General features: G+C 42.0%; 1 protein-coding gene across 4 annotated transcripts; it reads left to right on the top strand.

Moving 5' to 3' along the window:
- The first annotated feature begins 3,950 nt into the window (after positions 1 to 3,950).
- On the top strand, positions 3,951 to 22,520 carry LOC116496449 (myosin heavy chain, skeletal muscle, adult-like). 4 transcript variants are annotated; one of them, XM_032199541.1, is made up of 38 exons: positions 3,951 to 4,157; positions 4,246 to 4,389; positions 4,482 to 4,638; positions 5,736 to 5,763; positions 5,861 to 5,972; positions 6,088 to 6,180; positions 6,993 to 7,056; positions 7,238 to 7,336; positions 7,429 to 7,532; positions 7,648 to 7,786; positions 9,029 to 9,147; positions 9,271 to 9,420; positions 10,154 to 10,324; positions 11,132 to 11,426; positions 11,535 to 11,620; positions 12,151 to 12,238; positions 12,320 to 12,437; positions 12,519 to 12,642; positions 12,728 to 12,864; positions 12,967 to 13,222; positions 14,331 to 14,573; positions 14,663 to 14,839; positions 14,919 to 15,064; positions 15,164 to 15,254; positions 15,342 to 15,731; positions 15,966 to 16,092; positions 16,191 to 16,309; positions 17,492 to 17,688; positions 18,087 to 18,270; positions 18,357 to 18,522; positions 18,703 to 18,827; positions 19,075 to 19,383; positions 20,413 to 20,616; positions 21,152 to 21,277; positions 21,373 to 21,543; positions 21,630 to 21,734; positions 21,859 to 21,954; positions 22,365 to 22,520. In XM_032199541.1, the coding sequence occupies exons 1-38, from the start codon at positions 3,951 to 3,953 to the stop codon at positions 22,518 to 22,520; spliced, it is 5,823 nt and encodes a 1,940-aa protein (XP_032055432.1). The 4 variants fall into 4 exon arrangements, with proteins under 4 accessions (XP_032055432.1, XP_032055430.1, XP_032055433.1 ...); XM_032199539.1 differs by having other exon boundaries at positions 11,132 to 11,441; XM_032199542.1 differs by having other exon boundaries at positions 11,132 to 11,445; positions 11,557 to 11,620.
- Positions 22,521 to 23,744: the final 1,224 nt, after the last annotated feature.

The raw sequence follows: 23,744 nt of genomic DNA, 5'->3' as shown, positions 1-23,744 counted from the left end.
TCCTCAAGAAACTGACTGCTCTTGGCTTGGACTGGCGCACGCTTCGTTGGGTTAGAAACTGGCTGGATAGCCGGGCCCAAAGAGTCGTGGTGAATGGAGCCAAGTCCAGTTGGAGGCCAGTCACTAGTGGCGTCCCCCAGGGCTTGGTGCTGGGGCCGGTCCTCTTTAATATCTTCATCGATGATCTGGAAGAGGGCACTGAGTGCACCCTCAGTAAGTTTGCAGATGACACCAAGCTATGCGCGTGTGTCGATCTGCTTGAGGGTAGGAAAGCTCTGCAGGAGGATCTGGATAGGCTGCACCGATGGGCTGAGGTCAACTGCATGAAGTTCAACAAGGCCAAGTGCCGGGTCCTGCACCTGGGGCGCAATAACCCCAAGCAGAGCTACAGGCTGGGAGAGGAATGGTTGGAGAGCTGCCAGGCAGAGAAGGACCTGGGAGTGATGGTGGATAGTCGGCTGAATATGAGCCAGCAGTGTGCTCAGGTGGCCAAGAAGGCCAACGGCATCCTGGCTTGTATCAGGAACAGTGTGACCAGCAGGGCTAGGGAGGTGATCGTCCCCCTGTACTCATGTCTGGTGAGGCCGCACCTCGAGTACTGTGTTCAGTTTTGGGCCCCTCGCTACAAGAAGGACATCGAGGTGCTTGAGCGGGTGCAGAGAAGGGCAACGAAGCTGGTGAGGGGCCTGGAGAACAAGTCCTACGAGGAGCGGCTGAGGGAGCTGGGCTTGTTCAGCTTGGAGAAGAGGAGGCTCAGGGGCGACCTTATCGCTCTCTATAGGTACCTCAAGGGAGGCTGTAGCGAGGTGGGGGTTGGTTTGTTCTTCCACGTGCCTGGTGACAGGATGAGGGGGAATGGGCTTAAGTTGCACCAGGGGAGTTTTAGGTTAGATGTTAGGAAGAACTTCTTTACTGAAAGGGTTGTGAGGCATTGGAACAGGCTGCCCAGGGAAGTGGTTGAGTCACCATCCCTGGAAGTGTTCAAAAGACGTTTAGATGTAGAGCTTAGGGATATGGTTTAGTGGGGACTGCTAGCGTTAGGTCAGAGGTTGGACTCGATGATCTTGAGGTCTCTTCCAGCCTAGAAATTCTGTGTGATTCTGTGTGAGTATCACTGAGTCCAATTCCTGGCACCACACAGATCAACCCAAAAATTCAGACCATGTGACTAAGCACACAGTCCAAATGCTTCTTAAACTCTGACAGGTTTGGTGCAGTGACTACTTCCCTGGGGAGACTGTTTCAGTGCACGACAACACTCTCTGTGAAGAACCTCTTCCTGATGTCCAGTCTGAACACCTCCTGCCTCAGCTTGACACCATTCCTGTGGGTCCTATCACCATTCACTAAAGAGAATAGATTGGCAGATAATGTAAATTGGCATAAGAGGAAGGGGATGTTAGGGAAGCTACCATCACAAAGGATACCTTTCTGACTTCCAGGATCTGTCAACTGGCTGACCCTCTCTTCTTCCCTGTATTGGGATGTCATGGTGTAAGACTTGAACACTTTGTTGTACCAGGTGGCTCCATGGAAACTTAGAAATCTCTAGAGGCTTTGTGCCTTTTAATGTGTAAATAGCCAGGATGACTACCTGTGTATTTCATGTGTGCTTGCTTGCATTTGCGGACAGTGAATTTATCGCTGGCAATCCAAAGAACCTGTGTCCCTGTTGCTGTTAATAAACTGCCCTTCACTGCATTGTTCCTAGCTGTGACAGTTCTCATTGAATGAGACTAGATCGAGGATGTGCTATGTTATTGGTAAATCCATCACTGTGATAGTTCAGTACCCTGAATCTGACCAGACCCATAACAGTTAGTCATCTAGGCCCCTTAGCGCGACAGTATTTCATAGAGAAAAACATTAAGCTTAAGATTTCTCATTCCTAAGACCCTGAGGGGGAGGAAGAGAAGGAATTCATGCACAGACTTGTAACAACATTTCTTGAAGAATCTCCCATTTTTCTTGCAATTTGAAGTGCACAGATAGACACGTGTGCATGAATGTATGTATGCTGTTCTTCCTATCTCAGAGGTGACTTCATATCTCTCCCTGAGACTCCAACACAGTAGTTAAGCTAGGCCCCAACGTCCTATTACTGTGACCAAATCTTTGTTTCAGGAGATCATCTCACCATGTCTGTGGCTGTCAGTACTATCACCTTGAAGGATGCAGATTGCTTGTCTACATTCAGGTTTTCACCAACATTACAACCAAATGTATTTAGTAATACTTATTTCCCTTTCAATGTTTTGTTTAATGTATTTATCTTAGGCATTTCTTACAAACTTCACAGCATCAAATAGGGAAGATAAATGGTGTCATCCCCATTGTACAGCTGGGATATCTGCAGTACACACATACCAAGCAATCCTCTCTGGGTCATACACTGAGTCGGTGGGAAAGTCAGCAATAGAATCCATAAGTCCTGCATCCAAGTTCTCTAAGTGCTTTGACTAGTCCAGATTCCCTCCTTAACACCCTTGTCAAATTATTTATAGGAGATGTATTCATATAGTCAGTAAGACATCAAAATATTCTAATTATATCTAGTCATGTCAAATGACAATTATGCCCTTAGTTCAGTTTGCCAGACAATGCTTTGCCAAAGAAGGTTTGCCAAAAATGTTTTGACCGAAGAAAGAGTAGGCATCTGTAGCATCTGCAGATGAGATCATATAAAATGTCCCTGCAGCAAGTCTGCTCTGTCTCCACAGAAAGCTTGAAGGTAAGTGTATGGGGTCTGCAGGCTTGCAGGAAGAGCTTTACATGCCACAACATGTAACTTGTGACTCCAGTGCTTGTTTCCAGGAACGGACTCAATATTTCATCTCAAGTTTTAAATCTGCTTTCAAGATACCTGAACATTTTCATTCTGTAATTCTGTGCAGCAGCAAGTAGTGAATTGCCATTTGTGTTTTGCAGTACTGACCGGCTGCCAGGGTGCAAGACACCCACCTGGTGTCACGAGAGGTAAGAATTTGATTTATTAATTCTTAGAGGGCAAAGAAAGATGTTTTTGGGTGGGATTTCTGTACAGCTGCATGAATGGTCACAATTTCACCCTATATTCAAAACCACGGTGATTACAGTAGGCAGGTAGTGGGGTACCCACAGCTGGTAAAGTTTTCAAGTGGCCGTGTTTGAATCCTCTGACAACTGATGTAAGACTAGAAAATTCCCATGGGGATATTCTTCACCTTACTTAACTGACCAAACAGGGAGTGAGGCGTGCTGGCTTCACATCATTGTTTTGGCAGCAACAGAACAGGACCAAGATGAACAAAAGTGGAAAAAGTGCAAAATTGTACATCCTACCTCAGAATGTATGAATTAGTAAGCTATCTGAGCATATAGATATTCTAACCATCTTTGTAAAATGTCAAAGCTTTCTTAAGTACCCATATTCTTAATGTAGACCCAAAAGAAAAGATATTTTTAAACCATTGAACAAAGGGAATAAATTTCACTAATGTACTAATGTAGCTAGAGAATTTTCAAGTGCAGTTGGCTAGCTTAGCTATCCATGTGTTTAACCAAGCATCTAAAAAAGTACTCTTATTTTGTTAAAGTTTTGAGAATTCACCTGTTCCTGGATATTTTTTTTTTTTTAGGATTTTTTATTTTTTTTTTATTTTTTTATTTTTTTTTGGGGGGGGGAGTTTATTAAGTCATGGCAATTCCAATTTCAGTGTTTGAATTTTGTATCATCATGTCAAGACTTTGGGGATGAGATTATTTAGATATTGCACTTAAGAATGACAAATGTATAAATAAATCAAATTATACCAGAGTATTAAAATGTCACAAGACCTACCCTTAAAGAGAAACCAAGGTACAGGATATAAAATCTTTCCCAGTCTCACAGACTCAACTTAAATAATCACTGCCATATTACTTCTCCCCATTAGAGTCTTCTGCTGACGTGCCTTCAGTGAAGTGCAGATATGACTTCTCCAGATGCTGAGATGGCTGCCTTTGGGGAGGCAGCTCCCTACCTCCGAAAGTCAGAGAAGGAAAGAATTGAAGCTCAGAACAAGCCTTTTGATGCCAAATCATCTGTCTTCGTAGCCCATCCCAAGGAATCTTTTGTGAAAGGGACAATCCAGAGCAAAGAATCAGGGAAGGTCACTGTCAAGACTGAAGGTGGAGAGGTGAGTGAAAAACAAGGCTGAAAGACACCATTTGATTCCCACTCTGGGCTGTAAGCTGACATACACTGATCTTTCATTTTCTTGGCAGACTCTGACCGTGAAGGAAGATCAAATCTTCTCCATGAACCCTCCCAAGTATGATAAAATTGAGGACATGGCCATGATGACCCACCTCCACGAACCTGCTGTGCTGTACAACCTCAAAGAGCGTTATGCAGCCTGGATGATCTACGTAAGTACCAGCAGCTCTCTTCCTTTGGGTAGCTGGAAGGCCTGCTGTGCCAAGCTGAGCAGAAACCAACGTGCTGTCTCCCTTCCTCTCAGACCTACTCGGGTCTCTTCTGTGTCACTGTCAACCCCTACAAGTGGCTGCCGGTGTACAACCCGGAGGTGGTGTTGGCCTACCGAGGCAAAAAGCGCCAGGAGGCCCCTCCACACATCTTCTCCATCTCTGACAATGCCTATCAGTTCATGCTGACTGGTGAGTGACTTCAGCTATCTTAGAGTGACTGTTCCATGAAGTTCTCTTCAACATGTGCCAGCAGTGTTCTCTTTCCACAAAGAAGGCTAGAGGTATCCTGGGCAAAGCATTACTAGCAGGTTGTGGGAGGTGTTCTTTCCCCTCTACTCAGCATTGGTGAGGCCACACCCGAAGTACTGTGGGCAGTTCTGGGCTCCCCACTACAAGAAAGACACAAACATACTGGAGAGAGTCCTTGAAGGGCCATGAATGTGATGAAGGGACTGGAGCACCTCTCATATATGAAAAGGCTGAGAGAGCTGGGACTCTTCAGCCTGAAGAAGACAAAGCTCAAGGGGAGAATCTAACCAATGTCTATAAATATCTGAAGAGAGGGTGCAAAATAGACAGTCAGCCTTTTTTTCAGTATTCACTACTGACAGGACAGGAGGCAATAGTACAGACAAGAGGTAATGGTACAAACTGAAACAAATTAGGTTCTCTCTGAATGTTAAGAAACACTTTTCTGCTTCATGTCACTGTACACTGGAAACAGTTTCATGGAGATGTGGAATCTTCCTCCTTGGAGGTCTCTGGACATGATTGTGGGCAACCTGCTCTAGGTGGCCATGTTTGAACAGGCTGGTTGGTGATGAACCTTCCAACCTCAAGCATTCTGTGGTTGTGTGATATTCCATCTCAGAAATATGATTTTTTCAAAGCTTTCATGGTTCTGAACCATACTATTGAGAGTTCTACTATCTTCACAACATTGTTTCTCCTACTTGAAATGAAAGGCACCCCTGCACTCAGTGTGTGGTGCTTTTTAGCCTTCTCGTTTGTTTGTTTTTAAGTTAAGCTTCCAGCACGTAGTTGAAAATAGCAAAGGAAGTATTGAAAGGAAACCTAAATCAGAGGAAAACATTTTCCTATCCTATCCCACTTTTCTGTTATTATTTACATGGCTTAAAAGTAATCCCGACCAGATCTGAATTTCCTGTCAGTTAATCTTTGTACTTGACATAAGTGATGTTAAATTTTAATTCACTTAAACTTACCTGACTACATTGCATTCTTTAGTTTGTTCATTATGTCCTGTATCTCCATCTTTTTCACAGACCGTGAGAATCAGTCAATCCTGATCACGTACGTATGCCCTCTGCTTGGGTCCCTGTGGAGTACCATGTGCCCAGGAACATGCTGCCTGACTTCATGCTCTCTGGTTCTCTGTTTGTTTTGACAGTGGAGAATCTGGTGCAGGGAAGACTGTGAACACAAAGCGTGTCATCCAGTACTTTGCAACAATTGCAGCTAGTGGGGAGAAGAAGAAGGAGGAGCAGTCTGGCAAAATGCAGGTAAGTTGAATTAAAGTGGTAAATTGAACTAAAAATTGAATTAAAATCACTTGAATAAGTGCTTTTCTCTGCTCCTCATATTTGAAAAGTATAACTAGGAATTATTGTCCCGTAGGGAACACTTGAGGATCAAATCATCAGTGCCAACCCACTGCTGGAGGCATTTGGAAATGCGAAGACTGTGAGGAATGACAACTCCTCGCGCTTTGTAAGTTTTGCTTAACCAAATATTTTCTGAAAAATAATAAAGAAGAGTTTATGGCAATTGTCCTTTCTTGTTGTTCAGCCATGGAGTTTACAAGAGTGAGACAGAATTTCCCTATCACAACTTTAGCACTTACCCTGAAGTTAATTATTCAGAGTTTGAAAAAAAGTGATTCTATGAAATATATATATATATAGTGCTTTGTATTGGTGTACATATTAAAGTAACAGATCATGGGCTCTTTCTCCTGTACTGTGCAGTAATTTTAAACAATATTTTTTTACCTTTACTCAATTTCTGTTCATTTTCTACAAGACAGACAAACAGGCAAAAGGAAGGAAAAAAAGAAGGAAGGAAAGGAGAGAGGGAGGAAGGGAAGGAGGAAAGAAGGAAGTTTCTACCTGAATAATATTTTTGCTTCATATGAAATTGAAAACCACGTGTTTGAAACCAAGACAGAGTTAAGCAGCTGAACAAGTTAAATGGATATTTCCAGTGTCTTTCAGACGGCTTCTATCTCTAGGCAGGATATAATTAGAAAACTTTGGAATAAGATATAAATGGCCTAATGAAATCCACTCATTCTTTTCTATGTTCAGCATACTTTAAATATACATATGTGATGCTATTGGTTATTTTCATGGGCAAAAATTTAAAAGAAGACCTTATCTTAATGGTGGAAATATACCTAATTCTTAAGAACATGTCTCTTAAGAAAATCTGTGCTCAGTAGAATAAATGGCAAAAAACTCACTGTTTCAGATATATTTTTATGCCATAAATTTTATTATTTTTTTTTTATTATTAATTTAAAGGGTAAATTCATCAGAATTCACTTTGGTGCCACAGGAAAACTAGCTTCTGCTGATATTGAAACATGTAAGACACCTTCCTGAACTGTTCGCAATCCATCCACCCCACTCATCTATCCATATCCATCTATCCATTTCATCCCATTGTTTATCTGCCATTTGCTTTTTTTTCTTCACACCTTCTCCCTACTTTATTTTTTCCTTTTTTATTTTGTTTTCTCTTGTTTCTAATTATATTTTCCTTCCAGATCTGCTGGAGAAATCCAGAGTCACCTTCCAGCTCAAGGCAGAAAGAAGCTACCACATATTTTATCAGATCATGTCCAACAAGAAGCCAGAGCTGATTGGTAGGAAGAATGACCAGACTTGGAGAAAGTTTGCTCACACTATTACATACTTGACTAAACTAAACCCGTGCATCACCTTTTCTTACTTTCAGACATGCTTCTAATTACCACTAATCCATATGACTATCACTTTGTGAGTCAAGGTGAGATCACTGTTGCCAGTATCAATGACCAGGAGGAGTTGATGGCTACAGATGTAAGTAATATGTAAAATGAGTAAATGTAAAATAAGTAACATGTAAAATTACTTACATAAGTAAAATGTTGTAATGTCTCCCAGACAAAGCTTTATTTCATTGTTTCAATTGTAGAGTGCCATTGATATCCTGGGCTTTACTGCTGATGAAAAGGTGGCCATTTACAAACTGACAGGAGCTGTCATGCACTACGGCAACCTGAAGTTTAAGCAGAAACAAAGAGAAGAGCAGGCAGAGCCAGATGGCACAGAAGGTACTAGCAAAGTCTGTTGTTGACCTAGAAGCAATACAATAACTCTCTCTTTGAAAGATAGTAGAAGAGAAGTTGAAATGTGTAAAAAAACCCAAGTCTTTAGGTGGAGCTACTACCAAGTGGAGCTAGTATGAAACTGCCATCCAAAGCATATTCTTTTTTTCAATGGCTACCTGATCTTTGTTTGAAGTATAAAATATTAAATATTAAAAATGTAAAAACATAAAATATTAAATTATGACTATTAATTCTCTCCTGGACTATCACAGTTTACAATAGCACAACCCACTTGGTGTGCTCGTATTAGAGACCCACTGACAAGAAGATTTTTCATAAAATATATTTACAGTTTCTTTTTTAAAGAAAACCAAGGCATTAATTTCACTGTGTATAAACCAGGTATTATTTAGATTTTTTTCCCAGGAAAAAATTAACTATCCTTTAATTTCTTTCTTCTCTGTTGTACATTCAAACCCATAAGTTATCACTGCATAGTAGAATTATTTGAGCATCAGTCTAAGTGAAACATAGGTACACTAGGCTGGGGAAGAACTGACTTTCTGTTTCTCTGCTGATTACATAATCACTTGTATGTCGTATAATGCAGGTATGTTTAAAAAGACTGATCCCAGCCTTCTTCCACAGAATGTTCGTAGATGGCCAGCTTCAGGACTGCATTTTGAGGTTTTGGTCCTGAATGAATGAGTATGTCTGTCTTTTTGTGATGACTATAACTAGCAGTTTCCAGAAAGTGGCAACTCTAATTCTTGCCTGTAATTTCAGAATGTATTCCCCTTCAAGCTTACATCTGCTGTCAAAGAAATCTGCAGGGACCTTAAATGCATAAAGTATATGTTTTGGTTTACACTCAGGCAGTCATCTTGATAATGCTTTGGTGTATTTTTTTTTCCCTGTTTGTTTGGTTTGTTTTTTTTTGGTGTGGATATCAATTAGCTCTGGATTGAACTGATAAACTTCAGCTTTCAGGGTGAATTTTTAGTAAAAACTTTGTTTCTTAATACTTTAGGGAAGATTTTCAAAAAACATAAATACCATTTAGGTGTTCTGCTCTGAATGGCCTTTGAAACAAGGATGATTTTTTTTTAATGACTGCCATACTTTACCTGAGATACAGTAAGCAGAATCTGATATGGCAGTTGCTCTGGAAGGATTTTATCACGCAAAATGCTGCATGTCTTCTTCAACTTGATTTTTTTTTTGTCTCCTTCTCCTGTTACTTAGTTGCTGACAAGGCTGCCTACCTGATGGGTCTGAACTCGGCTGACCTGCTCAAAGCTCTGTGTTACCCCCGAGTCAAGGTTGGGAATGAATATGTGACCAAGGGTCAAACTGTGCAGCAGGTAGCAAACAGTTGGTAACTGGGAACTTCTGGCTAGTGTCATTTACTATCTTGCTCTTGTGTCATTAACTATCTTTTTTTTTTTTTTTTTTTTTTTTTCCTGCTGCATTATTCTTTGTTTTAGGTGAACAATTCAGTGGGTGCTCTGGCAAAGGCTGTCTATGAGAAGATGTTCTTATGGATGGTTGTTCGCATCAATCAACAACTAGATACAAAGCAACCCAGACAGTACTTCATTGGTGTCCTGGACATTGCTGGCTTCGAGATCTTTGATGTAAGGAGCACATGTCTGAGGCCTGCTTTTGGAGAGTGAGATTACCAAGCACTATTATTTGGAAGAGTTAGCATACTAATTGTTTTGTAATTTTCTTGGGGGGGAGGATCCTTTATTTATTTATTTATTTTGTAGAACAGAGCAAAATCCTCAGAAGCCTCGTTAGTATAAGAACAGAATTATGTTGTTTGTATAGAAGTAGCAATTACAATTCTATTTCCACTAACATTTTAAGATTTATGTTAGAGTCATGTTAAAGATTTTTTAAAAATTCTGCATACATATATGTATATGTAAGTATACATAGGGAGCTACTGTATCTCCTTAGAACTAGGATCTCTTAGGATTTGAAAGTCTAGTGACAAATATATAGTAGGTTAAAGATGTGTAAATATTTCAAAAGACCAACAAATGACCAGATAAATGTTTGATCAGAGAGACTAAGTAATTAAAACTGAAGGCCAGGGCATACAGTCATACAGTCATATTTTAGGCTGAACAAAGAAATGATGAAGCAATTCATGAATTTTAGGAGATTCACTAGGAATATTTGCTCTGGAAAATTTTCCATTCTCATTACATAGGTATTTCTTTGGAGAGCTTCATATAGGTCCTGCTATGACACAGCCCTACTAATAGTTCTGTTTTAACAGGAGAGATGTATAAAGGATTAAGAATGACAGAAAAAATTTGCATCTTGACAATTGGTATTTTTTCTTTTTACCCTGGGAAGTTCAACAGCCTGGAGCAGCTGTGCATCAACTTCACCAATGAGAAACTGCAACAGTTCTTCAACCACCACATGTTCGTGCTGGAGCAAGAGGAGTACAAGAAGGAAGGAATCGAATGGGAATTCATTGATTTTGGGATGGACCTGGCTGCTTGCATTGAACTCATTGAAAAGGTGCATTTCCAATTCAAACTGTCTTGCATTTTCAAAAGCTCATTTTTAGAGATTAACTGTTTCTTAAACAAACAAACAACAAACAAAAAAACTCTCTTCCATGTTTAATTCCATACATTCTGTTTTAGTCACTGAAATATCTCTTGACCTCTACAATTGCTTATTTTTACCTTAGAGATATTACAAAGTCCATAAATAACTATGGAAGTCATCCCTCACACATCTCTGTACGAAAGATGTCTCTATTGAAAGACATTATTTCAAAAATATAGAGAAGATCCTAATGTAAAATAATTATATATTCTTAAGGTTCTGGAATGATTTTAGCTGGACAATACCTTTTTTTTCTTGGTGGTTCATATTAAAGTAAATAAAGGACAATAAAGTCTGTCTGTCCTTGTAGTACAAGAAAAAGAAAGGCATTTCTTGCAGTTTTGTGTAATTTAGGGAGCTGGTTAAAAGTATAAAAGTGAAGTAAATATAAAATAGACATACTTGTGAAAGACATTTTTAAACATAATCATTGTTTGTCTCCCTGATTTATTAATTTAACTTTAATTAACTAATATAAAATTAATTTAACTTTAATTAACTAATATAAAAATAAAAAATAAAAATCCTGAAAATCACTGTGTCAAAGAGTCAAGCAGGTGAACCACAGTTTATTTAAGTTCACTTTTCAGAAGCAAATTCTGTTCAGATTTTTGTTTTGCTTGTTCCTCAGCTTCCTGTCTTTTACTATACTGTCTTTAAGACCAAGCATTGATCATATAGGCATTCTTATTTCTGTATTTTAATATCTTCCAGCCCATGGGCATCTTCTCCATCCTGGAAGAGGAGTGCATGTTCCCCAAGGCAACTGACACCTCTTTCAAGAACAAGCTCTATGACCAGCATCTGGGCAAGTCCAGCAATTTCCAGAAGCCCAAGCCTGCCAAAGGCAAGGCTGAGGCCCACTTCTCCCTGGTGCACTACGCTGGCACAGTGGACTACAACATCACTGGTTGGCTTGAGAAGAACAAGGACCCCCTGAATGAAACTGTCATTGGGTTGTACCAGAAATCATCAGTGAAGACACTGGCCTTACTGTTTGCCAACTATGGTGGAGCAGAAGCAGGTCAGTTTTTTTAAATTGTGATTTTTCCACATTCATAATATGTGAAGATTAACCCCCAAAAGATAATAATAAAAGATACATTTGTTTTTGAAGAGGCTAGTGGTGGTGGTGCTAGTGGTGGCAAGAAAGGTGGCAAGAAGAAGGGGTCATCTTTCCAGACTGTCTCAGCTCTTTTCCGGGTAAAGTATGAATTTTATTATCACTATAGTGACATGAACATAGTTTCATCTCTGAACTACCTGAACTTCCATCCTTATCACAACTTGAGTTTTATGATGAAAGAACAATATCTATAAAATGGGTAGAAATCACCCACTACCTTTTCCTCTTGTTTTTCTGTTCACACTTACGGTATATTTCAAGCAATTTTCAGTTTGCCCCCTGAATTTCTTTCAAAATGCCACTTAAGGTCTTGGTGAAGAACTTTTTTAACATAAATTGTGATGTAATAAAAATAATAATTAAGGCTTGTGTTAACATTTCGATATAGTAGCTTTTCATTTTTTTTCAGATTAAGGTGCAGAATTTTAAACTTTCTTTTAATAAGAGTAACTATGTATGCAGAAGGATTGATTAAATATAAATTCTGGATTTGAAACTTGATTACTTCCCTACTCCTAAGATTCATTATATTAGATTCATGATGGCTAAATACAGAATGCGCAAAAGTAAAAAAAATTAATCTAAACTTCTGCACGTTATCCCACAGGAGAACCTAAATAAACTGATGACCAACCTACGGAGTACTCACCCCCATTTTGTTCGTTGCATCATCCCAAATGAAACTAAAACACCTGGTAAGATGGTCCAGCAGAAAGAGGTTTTCCTCTGACACATCCATTCTGTATTGAAAACTGATTTGTGCAATAAATGCTTAGGTGCTATGGAACATGAACTGGTATTACATCAGCTACGCTGTAATGGTGTGCTGGAAGGGATACGAATTTGCAGGAAGGGATTCCCCAGCAGAGTCCTCTATGCAGACTTTAAACAGAGGTAAGGATCCTTTTAGCATGATTTCAAGTAAAGTCAAAATTTGGGAAGCTCAGCTTTATCTTGCTTTTTTGCTTTTCACAGGTACAAGGTGCTTAATGCCAGCGCTATCCCAGAGGGACAGTTCATTGATAGCAAAAAGGCTTCTGAGAAGCTTCTGGGGTCAATTGATGTGGATCACACCCAGTACAAATTTGGTCACACCAAGGTACAAACTCTTCCTGACTCAATCACTATGTGCCTGTGCCTAGTTCTACCTGGCAGTGATGTGTTGCAACGTTCCCTTTCTCAAGGTGTTCTTCAAAGCTGGGCTGCTAGGGCTCCTGGAGGAGATGAGGGATGAGAAGCTGGCACAGCTCATCACTCGCACACAGGCCAGGTGCAGGGGCTTCCTGATGAGAGTGGAGTACCAGAGAATGGTGGAGAGGAGGTAGACATTGCTCATCTTCAGTTAGAGTCATTTTCCTCTGGGGGAAAGCGTCACCATTCATCACACTGAAAATAATCAATGTATAATTTCATTATGCTTCAGGGAGTCCATCTTCTGCATCCAGTACAACGTTCGTGCATTCATGAATGTCAAGCACTGGCCCTGGATGAAGCTGTTCTTTAAGATCAAGCCCTTGCTGAAGAGTGCAGAATCTGAGAAGGAGATGGCCAACATGAAGGAAGAATTTGAGAAAACCAAGGAAGAGCTTGCAAAATCTGAGGCAAAGAGGAAGGAGCTGGAGGAGAAAATGGTGAAGCTGGTACAGGAGAAAAATGATCTGCAGCTCCAAGTTCAGGCTGTGAGCAACATTAATTAGTTTATGTATACAGAGAAATTATTAAATTTGACCTAACCCTTCCTTCAGAGTACATAATACACACACTGCACTCTAAACTATCTTAGGAAATATTGCAAGCTGAATAGCATATAACTGAATGTAAAATTCAGGCCACATTATTTCTACATTCAGTGTTACTGTTAAAAAAGTCGAGGTCCAGCTTCACAATTAATTTCAAATCTTATTCTTTATGCCTACAATTACACATCTCCATGTAAGGTCACGGCATAAGGCATCATTATCGCCTTTGCTATGTACCTAGTAGAGTAGGGGCAATCATTCTACTGATCAACTATTATGTCTTACTTCAATTATCCATATGAAGAGCTTACTGCCATTTATTATGGCATATCTCCTGAGTTCCTGTAGCTACTGATCCCAGAGGACATAGATGACCAATACATCCCATGACACAACTGAAAACATTATGTATTTGTCTCCAATGCCTTCTGGTCCCAAAATCTTAGGCATCATTTTGACAACATCCTTGAATTGAGAGTCTGTTCAGGGAAAGATGAATGTTGTTTAGTGTCCACTGACTGTAACAGCTGTGCATCAACATTTTGGAGCTCAGATAACCAGCTCTCATGCAATCAGTCATTTAGTGATGTTAATCTCAAACACATTCTCAGTGTTTACAAAGAAGGCAGCTTAGTGCACATTAGAAAATTTACCAGAAAATTGCAGATATTCTCTCAATGATGGATGAACAAAGTGGAAGTATTTACATTTCTCAGTACATCCACAGAAATTTGAAATTGACAGTCATAATAATTGGAAACTTAGGGTGACTGATATATTACAATCACTTTCAAATGGACAATGTAAATTAAACCTTATAACCTACTGACATACATGAAATACAGAAAATAAAACACCATATCTGGTGTTGCAAAAGGTGTGAAAAAATAAACTAATTGAAAATTTCTGATTTATATTGTAAATGTACAAGATCCATTTCCCAAAAAGTAATCCCAAGAGTCTTGCTGATCTATTCCTAGAATATTAAATAACCTTTCTTCTGCATTAAAAGAATAAATGTTCAAACAAAACTGTATTTTCCCACCAGGAAGCTGATGCTTTAGCTGATGCTGAGGAAAGATGTGATCAGCTCATCAAAACTAAAATCCAGCTGGAAGCCAAAATTAAGGAGGTGACAGAACGGGCCGAGGATGAGGAAGAAATTAATGCTGAGCTGACTGCCAAGAAGAGGAAACTGGAGGATGAATGTTCAGAGCTGAAGAAAGACATTGATGACCTGGAGTTAACCTTGGCCAAGGTTGAAAAGGAAAAACATGCCACTGAAAACAAGGTATGAGGCAGAAGATGTCAGTCATACTGTGCTATTATGGGAGTCTTGTACCTACTTGCTTTAATTACACTTGCTCCTTCTCATCAAAGGTGAAAAACCTCACAGAGGAGATGGCATCCCTGGATGAGACCATTGCCAAGCTGACAAAAGAGAAGAAAGCCCTCCAAGAGGCCCACCAGCAGACACTGGACGACCTGCAGGCCGAAGAGGACAAAGTCAATACACTGACCAAAGCTAAAACCAAGCTGGAGCAGCAAGTGGATGATGTAAGCACATGTGCCTCCAGCGAGACAGGACAGGTATGGAGTTCAACCTGCCTGGCATTAATGGTGTCGTTGTGTTTAGCTGGAAGGGTCCCTGGAGCAAGAGAAGAAACTGCGCATGGACCTTGAAAGGGCTAAGAGGAAACTTGAGGGAGACCTGAAGCTGTCCCAAGATAGCATAATGGATTTGGAAAATGATAAGCAGCAGCTGGATGAGAAACTGAAGAAGTAAGTGTGGTTGTGGGACACCTGAGTGTGGGTCAGGTGCATTTATTAGGTAGTTTTATTTGGATGTTAACACTGTGTTTCTGTATGCTTTGTGCAAAGGAAAGACTTTGAAATCAGCCAGATCCAGAGCAAAATTGAGGATGAGCAAGCCCTGGGCATGCAATTACAGAAGAAGATCAAGGAGCTGCAGGCAAGCCTCTGGTCCTTCCCTTCAGCCCTTCAGAAGGACATCAATACAAGTAGGGCATGGGTGTGAAGGGTCTTGCATTTTCCCCAGGCCCGTATCGAGGAACTGGAGGAGGAAATTGAGGCAGAGCGAACCTCTCGGGCAAAAGCAGAGAAGCACCGTGCTGACCTCTCCAGGGAGCTGGAGGAGATCAGCGAGCGCCTGGAAGAAGCTGGAGGGGCTACGGCAGCTCAGATTGAGATGAACAAGAAGCGTGAGGCAGAATTTCAGAAGATGCGCCGTGACCTCGAAGAGGCCACGCTGCAGCACGAAGCCACAGCTGCCGCCCTGCGGAAGAAGCACGCAGACAGCACAGCTGAGCTTGGGGAGCAGATCGACAACCTGCAACGAGTCAAGCAGAAGCTGGAGAAGGAGAAGAGTGAGCTGAAGATGGAGATAGATGACTTGGCCAGTAACATGGAGTCTGTCTCCAAAGCCAAGGTACAGAACATATTGTAGACTACTGGAAAATAAATATTGTGGAATTATATCTTTTTCAAAATATGGCCAGGTTACATATAAGTCTGTGTATAGGACTGTATTTCTAATCTGAGGGCACCAATGAGCATGATATAGCTTTCACTTTTGGCTGCAATTTTCTTTTGAGAATCCTGTTGTTCCGAATGAGGAGGAGTCTACATACATATCTTCTTTCATACCTCATCATCTGCACAGGCAAACCTGGAGAAAATGTGTCGTACTCTAGAAGACCAGCTGAGTGAGATAAAGACAAAGGAGGAGGAGCATCAGCGCATGATCAATGACCTCACTGCTCAAAGAGCTCGTCTGCAGACAGAATCAGGTGAGAAAGCTTCATCTATTGTGGAATGGGAGAGCATACTATAAAGGTTTGGTTTTGGTCACAAGTGACAAACTTTTCATTTCTGTATGCTTCCCTAGGTGAATATTCACGCCAGGTGGAGGAGAAAGATTCTCAGATTTCTCAGCTGTCTCGAAGCAAGCAGGCATTCACTCAGCAGATTGAGGAACTCAAGAGGCACTTAGAGGAAGAGATAAAGGTGATGTCTTTTTTTAACTTGGCCAATGAAAACATACTTAACTTCACACATTGAAGTTATGGGGAAAGGGGCTATAATGGGAAAAGGGAGTAGTCTACAAGCAGCTGGGAGAAGTATTACAATTGCTAGCTCTTGTTCTCATGAGGGACTTTAATTTACCAGATATCTGCTGGAAATACAACACAGAAGGAAGGAACAGATTCGGAGGTTTCTAGAGCATGTAGAAGATAAATTCCTGACACATCTGGTGAGCAAGCCAACTAGGGACAGGGCCCTACTGAACCTGCACTTGGGGCACAACAACCCTGTGTGACAATATAGGCTGAGGAAAGAGTGGCTGGAAAGCTGCCTGGAGGAAAGGGACCTAGCAGTATTGGTTGATAGCCAGCTGAATATGAGCCAGCAGTATGCTCAGGTGGCCAAGGAGGCCAAGCACATCTTGGCTTGTTTCAGAAATAATGTGGCCAGCAGGACTAGGGAAGTGATTGACCCTCTGAACTTGGCTTTGATGAGGCCACACCTTGAATACCGTCTTCAGTTTTGGGCCCCTCACTATAAGAAGGACACTGAGGTGCCGGAGCACATGCAAAGAAGGGCAACAAAGCTGGTGAAGGACCAAGAGAACAAATTTTATGAGGAGCAGCTGCAGGAACTGGGGTTGTTTAGCCTGGAGAAAAGGACGCTCAGGGGAGACCTGATCGCACTCCTATAGGAGCCTAAGGCAGCTATAGCAAGGTGGGGGTGGGGCTCTTCTCCCAAGCAACAAGTGGTAAGATGAGAGGAAATGACCTCAAGTTGTGTCAGGGGAGGTTTAAGTTGGATATTAGGAGAAATTTCTTCACTGAAATGTTTGTGAGGCATTGGAAAAGGCTGCCCAGGGAAGCAGTTGAGTCACCATCCCTGGAGGCTTTCAAAAAGCATGTAGATGGGGAGCTTAGTGACGTGGTTTCATGGTGGACTCAGCAGTGCTAGGTTAAAGGCTGCAGTGGATGATCTTAGATGTCTTTTCCAACCTAAATGATTCCATGTTTCTATGAATATGATTAACGGATTTTGTCCTCCAGCCTTCACTGCAAATATCTCGACCATTCCAGTGTTTGCATTTGAAGTGTTAAATTCATTCATTCAAAGAGATTCTCCAGGATATTACTATTCCTTGTCCCACTACTATTTTTCCCCTAGGCCAAGAATGCCTTGGCCCACGCCTTGCAGTCTGCTCGCCACGACTGTGACTTGCTCCGGGAACAATATGAGGAGGAACAGGAAGCCAAGGGTGAGCTGCAGCGTGCCCTGTCTAAAGCCAACAGTGAAGTGGCCCAGTGGAGAACTAAATACGAGACAGATGCTATTCAGCGCACGGAGGAGCTGGAGGAGGCCAAGTATGTGGGCAAGTTGAGAAAGATTTAAAAAGTCTAATGCAGTAAATATGAACAGACAAATGTGATTTTGTCATGAAAAAGGAGGCTGTGCTTTATAGCAGTGCAATGGCCTGAAGAAATTATACCCTATAAGAGAAATATTTGAAAGATGCAAAAAAAATACTTCCCTGGCCCAGAGTATGGTACAAACACCTTATGGATTGTAGGCACAAAGGGCACAAGTGCTGAAGCATGGGAAACAGAATTGCGATGACAATGGATGATTTCAAGATTGCTTCCAATTTCTGTGCTGTGAATGAACATATTGTGAAGAGGGAAAATGTGCTCTTCAAAAAAGCCCATCAACCACAGACCCTTTGCTCAGAAGCCTTGAGCTGTGCTTACTTACCCCTTCCCAGGAAGAAGCTGGCACAGCGCCTGCAGGATGCAGAGGAACACGTTGAAGCCGTCAACGCCAAATGTGCTTCCCTGGAAAAGACAAAGCAGAGGCTGCAGAACGAGGTGGAAGACCTGATGATTGACGTGGAGCGATCAAATGCTGCCTGCGCAGCTCTGGACAAGAAGCAGAAGAACTTTGACAAGGTATTCTGGCCTCTGGCCCTGTTCTTCCTGGGCAGGGCATCCCCTCACAATTGCCACATCCATACTCACGCCCTGTTGCTCCTCAGATCCTGGCAGAGTGGAAGCAGAAGTACGAGGAAACACAGGCTGAGCTGGAAGCTTCCCAGAAGGAGTCTCGCTCTCTCAGCACGGAGCTGTTTAAGATGAAGAATGCCTATGAGGAGTCCCTGGACCACCTGGAAACGCTGAAGCGTGAGAACAAGAACTTGCAGCGTAAGTCACTAGCCCTCTGCTGCTGGCTGTATTTTCTCACAAGCCAGCCTGTCCTCCACTCCACAAAGGTCCTTGACCACAGGTCTGCAAAGGTACCTGTCACGTTCGTGTGGCTGGTATGGTCTTTTCCTTCCTTTATGCCCTATGTCTGACCATGCCTTGTTTCACCCTTCCTTGCAGAGGAGATTTCTGACCTCACAGAGCAGATTGCAGAGGGAGGAAAGGCGATCCACGAGCTGGAGAAAGTCAAGAAACAGATTGAGCAAGAGAAATCTGAAATCCAGGCTGCCTTGGAGGAAGCTGAGGTACATGCCCATAAACACCGATTTCCAGACTGGAGTACTTTGGAACACTGTGAATGATAAAAGCTTGGGAATTTCAAACAAATGTCACTTCTTTGTTTCTACTGGGTCTGGAGGTCTGGCCTCAGTATGTACATCATCCACAGTGAAGGAGCCCCTTTCCTTTTATTTTATTAGACATAATTTGGAAGATAACTTTAGGAAGAAGCATTTTAAAAGGATTTTAAAATTCAGTTTCTTTGTTATTCAGGCCTCTCTAGAACATGAAGAGGGGAAAATCCTGCGCCTCCAGCTGGAGCTCAACCAGGTCAAATCTGAGATTGACAGGAAGATCGCAGAGAAAGATGAGGAAATTGACCAGCTGAAGAGAAATCACCTCAGAATTGTGGAGTCCATGCAAAGCACCCTGGATGCTGAGATCAGGAGCAGGAATGAAGCCCTGCGGCTGAAGAAGAAGATGGAGGGAGACCTGAATGAAATGGAGATCCAGCTGAGCCATGCCAACCGCCAGGCTGCAGAGGCACAAAAGAACCTGAGAAACACACAGGGAGTGCTCAAGGTATGGCAATACCAAACATATTCACCTCTTTCTGACATCGCTAAAAATATCTGGTACAGTATCAGTTCTACAACTATGTGAACATAGGCAGGTAGGCAGTGATGAAGCTCCAAGAAGAAGTCTGAAGGAAATCAAGAGAGACTTCAGGGCCTTAGGAAAACTTGTTAAGGAGGTTAAAGATCGGGAGCACAGGTGGTATTTTCCTCTATCCCTCCAGAGGCAGGGAATAATGAGGCAAAGAACAGGAACAGCCAGCAAATCAATACCTGGGCTTCAAGCCTTTGGAAAAGGATCTTTGGTCAGGATTTAGCAGGGCTCATTGATAGGGCTTTAAACTAGATTTGAAGAGGTAAAGGTACAAAAACAGGCTTGACAGACAAGCCTGGGGGTGGTATGACAGTGGTTATGAGACAGTGTGGTAGCAAGCTCCAGCGCACTGCCATCCCAGCTGAGGCAGGAGATGGACAGTCAAGTTGCAGCAAAGACACAACGAGTTCTCAAAGTAAAGCTAATTTTGTGCATGTAGCTATCTAGTGTGACATGATTATGGAATCATAGAATGGGTTGAAAGGAACCTTAAAGACCAACTAGTTCCAACCTCCCACTAGATCATGTCTCCCAGGGCCTCATCCAATCTTTTATTGAACACCTCCAAGGATGGGGCATCTACAACATCTATGGGCAACCTATTCTAATACCTCACCACTCTCTGAGTGAAGAATTTCTTCCTAACATCTAATCTAAATCTCCCCTCTTTTAGTTTAAAAACATTCCCCTTTGTTCTGTCATTATCCGACTAAGAAAAAGTTCTGTCCATCTCTTTTATAAGCCTCCATTAGGTATTGAAAAGCTTCTATAAAGTCTCCCCAGAGCCTTCTCCTTGTTAGGTTGAACAGCCCCAACTCTCAACCTTACTTCATAGGAGATTATGTTGTCATAATAGTTACATATCTAAATTATTATAGAGTGGCAGTAATTGCCATTGTCCAACAGTGTTGCGCCACCTTATTTTTCTTTTCTCTCATACAGGATACCCAGATACACTTGGATGATGCTCTCAGGACACAGGAAGACCTGAAGGAGCAGGTGGCCATGGTGGAGCGCAGAGCAAACCTGTTACAGGCTGAGATTGAGGAGCTGCGGGCAGCCCTGGAGCAGACAGAGCGGTCAAGGAAAGTGGCTGAGCAGGAATTGATGGATGCAAGTGAGAGAGTTCAGCTCCTCCACACTCAGGTTAGATTCTTGGATGAAAATACCATAAATAGTCATTGATGGAAAATACTGTGTAAATACTATGTAAAGAGATACATTAGTTGCCCTAAGCTGTTCTTTAGTGTTTAGATATTCTCTAGGAAAAAGAATTGGAATTATTTTTTCTCATAACAACACGTGCCTTGATCATCATTTTCACTATCTCATTAAGACAAACACATTTCAAAATCTTATGATCCATCATTTGTATTTCTTTCCTGAATTTTCATCTGTGTAAGTTCTTAAATTGTAAACCCTTCTATTAAGGGATTGTATCTTAGCCTAAATCACAGTTATTACCCTTATACATAGAATGGGACTATAGCTAAGTAAGTAGGTTGCCTTAGAATTCAGGAGTGCTTCTCTCTGTTGTCTGGTGTATATGACCTGATAACATTTTTAGGAAGGTGCTAATATAAGCCATAGAGATTATAACTTAAAATTTAAATAGTATAGTACTTAAACTAAGCGTTCTGTTTCTCAACAAACTGGAGAAAATATTTTCCTTCTTTGACAGAACACCAGCCTGATCAACACCAAGAAGAAGCTTGAAACAGACATCACCCAAATTCAGAGTGAGATGGAGGATGCCATCCAGGAAGCCCGCAATGCTGAAGAGAAGGCCAAGAAGGCCATCACAGATGTGAGTTGGGGAATTCTGTCACTGAGGATGGTGGATGTATCCTCCCTCAAAATGTCTCCAGCCACAAAATGCCTTTGATTGTTTTGCCTTTCTAGGCATCTATGATGGCAGAAGAGCTGAAGAAGGAGCAGGACACCAGTGCTCACCTGGAAAGAATGAAGAAGAACCTGGACGTGACGGTGAAGGACCTGCAGCACCGTCTGGATGAGGCTGAGCAGCTGGCCCTGAAAGGAGGCAAGAAGCAAATCCAGAAGCTGGAGGCCAGGGTGCGTGGGGCTGGTATTTGTGCACAAGTGAGCATGTCCCTTGGAGAGGTACCGGAGAAGCTCCAAAGACAGATTTTTCATTGCAGGTGCGGGAGCTGGAAGGGGAGGTTGATGCTGAGCAGAAGCGCAGCGCTGAAGCTGTGAAGGGTGTGCGCAAGTACGAGAGGAGGGTGAAGGAGCTGACCTACCAGGTAAGGGAGAAGGCTCTTTATCCTGCCACAGCCTCCACACAGCACATCACCCCCAACGGAAATTGTTAACTTTATGTGTTGGCAAAACCAACTCTCTCTCTTTCCTTCTTACCAACCACTGTAGTCTGAGGAAGACCGGAAGAATATCCTCAGGCTCCAGGATCTGGTGGACAAGCTGCAGATGAAGGTGAAATCCTACAAGAGACAAGCTGAGGAGGCTGTAAGTACTGCTTGGAAAATTGGCAAGAGTTGCTTTCTGTGGGTGTCACACAGATGCTGAGGACATAACTTTGAAAATACCATTGATGTATTGAGGGTTTCAGGGTCTTTGTCATCTAGATAAACCACCCTGATACCTAAGCACAAATGAGTAAGTACATAGATGCAAAGATCAAGTGATGAAACAGCGCCTCAAGAGCAACAGTGTACTGGTGCAGTTTGTTATGGTGAGGTCCTGAATAAAGGAGGATGATGAGGTCTTTGAGAGTGTTCTGGGTCAGCAGTGTTAGGTAGGAAACAGGAGGTCTGTGCTTTCTCTGGGCAATCACCACAGCCCATCAAGGCCCAGGTGCATGAGGAGTGAAGCCCCTGCCTGAGGCTCCTCACCACCAACTCCCTCTCCCCACACAGGAGGAACTGTCCAATGTCAACCTCTCCAAATTCCGCAAGATCCAGCACGAGCTGGAAGAAGCCGAGGAGCGGGCTGACATTGCAGAGTCACAGGTCAACAAGCTCCGAGCAAAGAGCCGGGAGTTTCATGGCAAGAAGATAGAAGAGGAAGAGTGAGGATATCACGTGGCAGCAAAGTGGCCTGGGGGATGCACAAAATGTGAACCCTCTGTCACAGGGATTGTCATTATAAAAGGAAGCCTTTTATAAATAATCATTACAACCACTTCAGTGTCTAGAGAATAAACACTACATGTTCCTCTGCATACACAGCAGAAGCAGTGGTTTTATTTGTTATAATTCAATACATAAGTTACATAAGTTTGGGGCATTTTCAAAGAATCATTTTATTTCATTTTTATACTTGGACACCAATAGAGCTTTCTTAATCCCATCCCCAGTGTTTCTCCACTGTATTCTTTTATATTACTGACTTGTGATTAACACTAATTCACTTCCCACACTGGCAACAGGAGAGGATTAGGACAGATGCAGGAGTACATTGTCTGTCCCAGCACAGCAAAAAATGTTTCTGCATTGAGGACCTCTCTCCAAATGGGTGCAATATACAGGCAGTCTGTGCTGGCCCATTCTCACTTTGGCAAGCCGGATTTAGAGCCAAGCCCAAAAGCCATCTGTGTGACTCTGAGTCTTCATGAAGGAACTTATGCAAGGACTGAGGTGCTACCTTTTCAGAATGAGGCAGATGAAGACCACTCACTCTAAAGAGTGGCCTTTTGTTATCAAGCAGAGTCAAATACAGCAGGCAGGATATATTAAACAGATTTTTTTTTTCGTGGCATTTTTAACAACTAGTTCTAAAACAGAATAAATTATGTCTTTTGCTGTTCCTTACTTTCTCTATTAGACAGACTAGACAATCACAGAATTATAGAATGTGTAGGTTTGGAAGGGACCTCTGAAGATCACCTAGTCCAACCTCCCTCCCAAGCAGAATCACCCAGAGCACATTGCACAGGATAGTATCCAAGTGGGTTTTGAATATCTCCAGAGAAGGAGACGGCACATCCTCTCTGGATGACCTGTTGTAGTGCTCTGTCACCCTCCCAGTAAAGAAGTACACCCTCTTATTGAGCTAGAACTTTCTGTGCTTCAATTTGTGCCCATTGCCTCTCGTCCTGTCACTGGGCACAACTGAAAAGACTGGCTCCATCCTCTCGACATCCTCCTCTCAGATATTTATACACATTGATGAAGACAGACTATGAGGACAATATTAAGACAGACTGCTCCTATTGTAAATTAAATTAAATGGGAACAGACTGGTAGAAGTAAATGAGAAAAAGAGGACACACTAGGGGAAAAAGTCCTAGGAAGTAT

The sequence above is a fragment of the Aythya fuligula genome, chromosome 18, assembly GCF_009819795.1.
Source record: "Aythya fuligula isolate bAytFul2 chromosome 18, bAytFul2.pri, whole genome shotgun sequence".
NCBI classification, from domain to species: domain Eukaryota; kingdom Metazoa; phylum Chordata; class Aves; order Anseriformes; family Anatidae; genus Aythya; species Aythya fuligula.
This window is presented reverse-complemented; position numbering and strand designations above follow the sequence as displayed.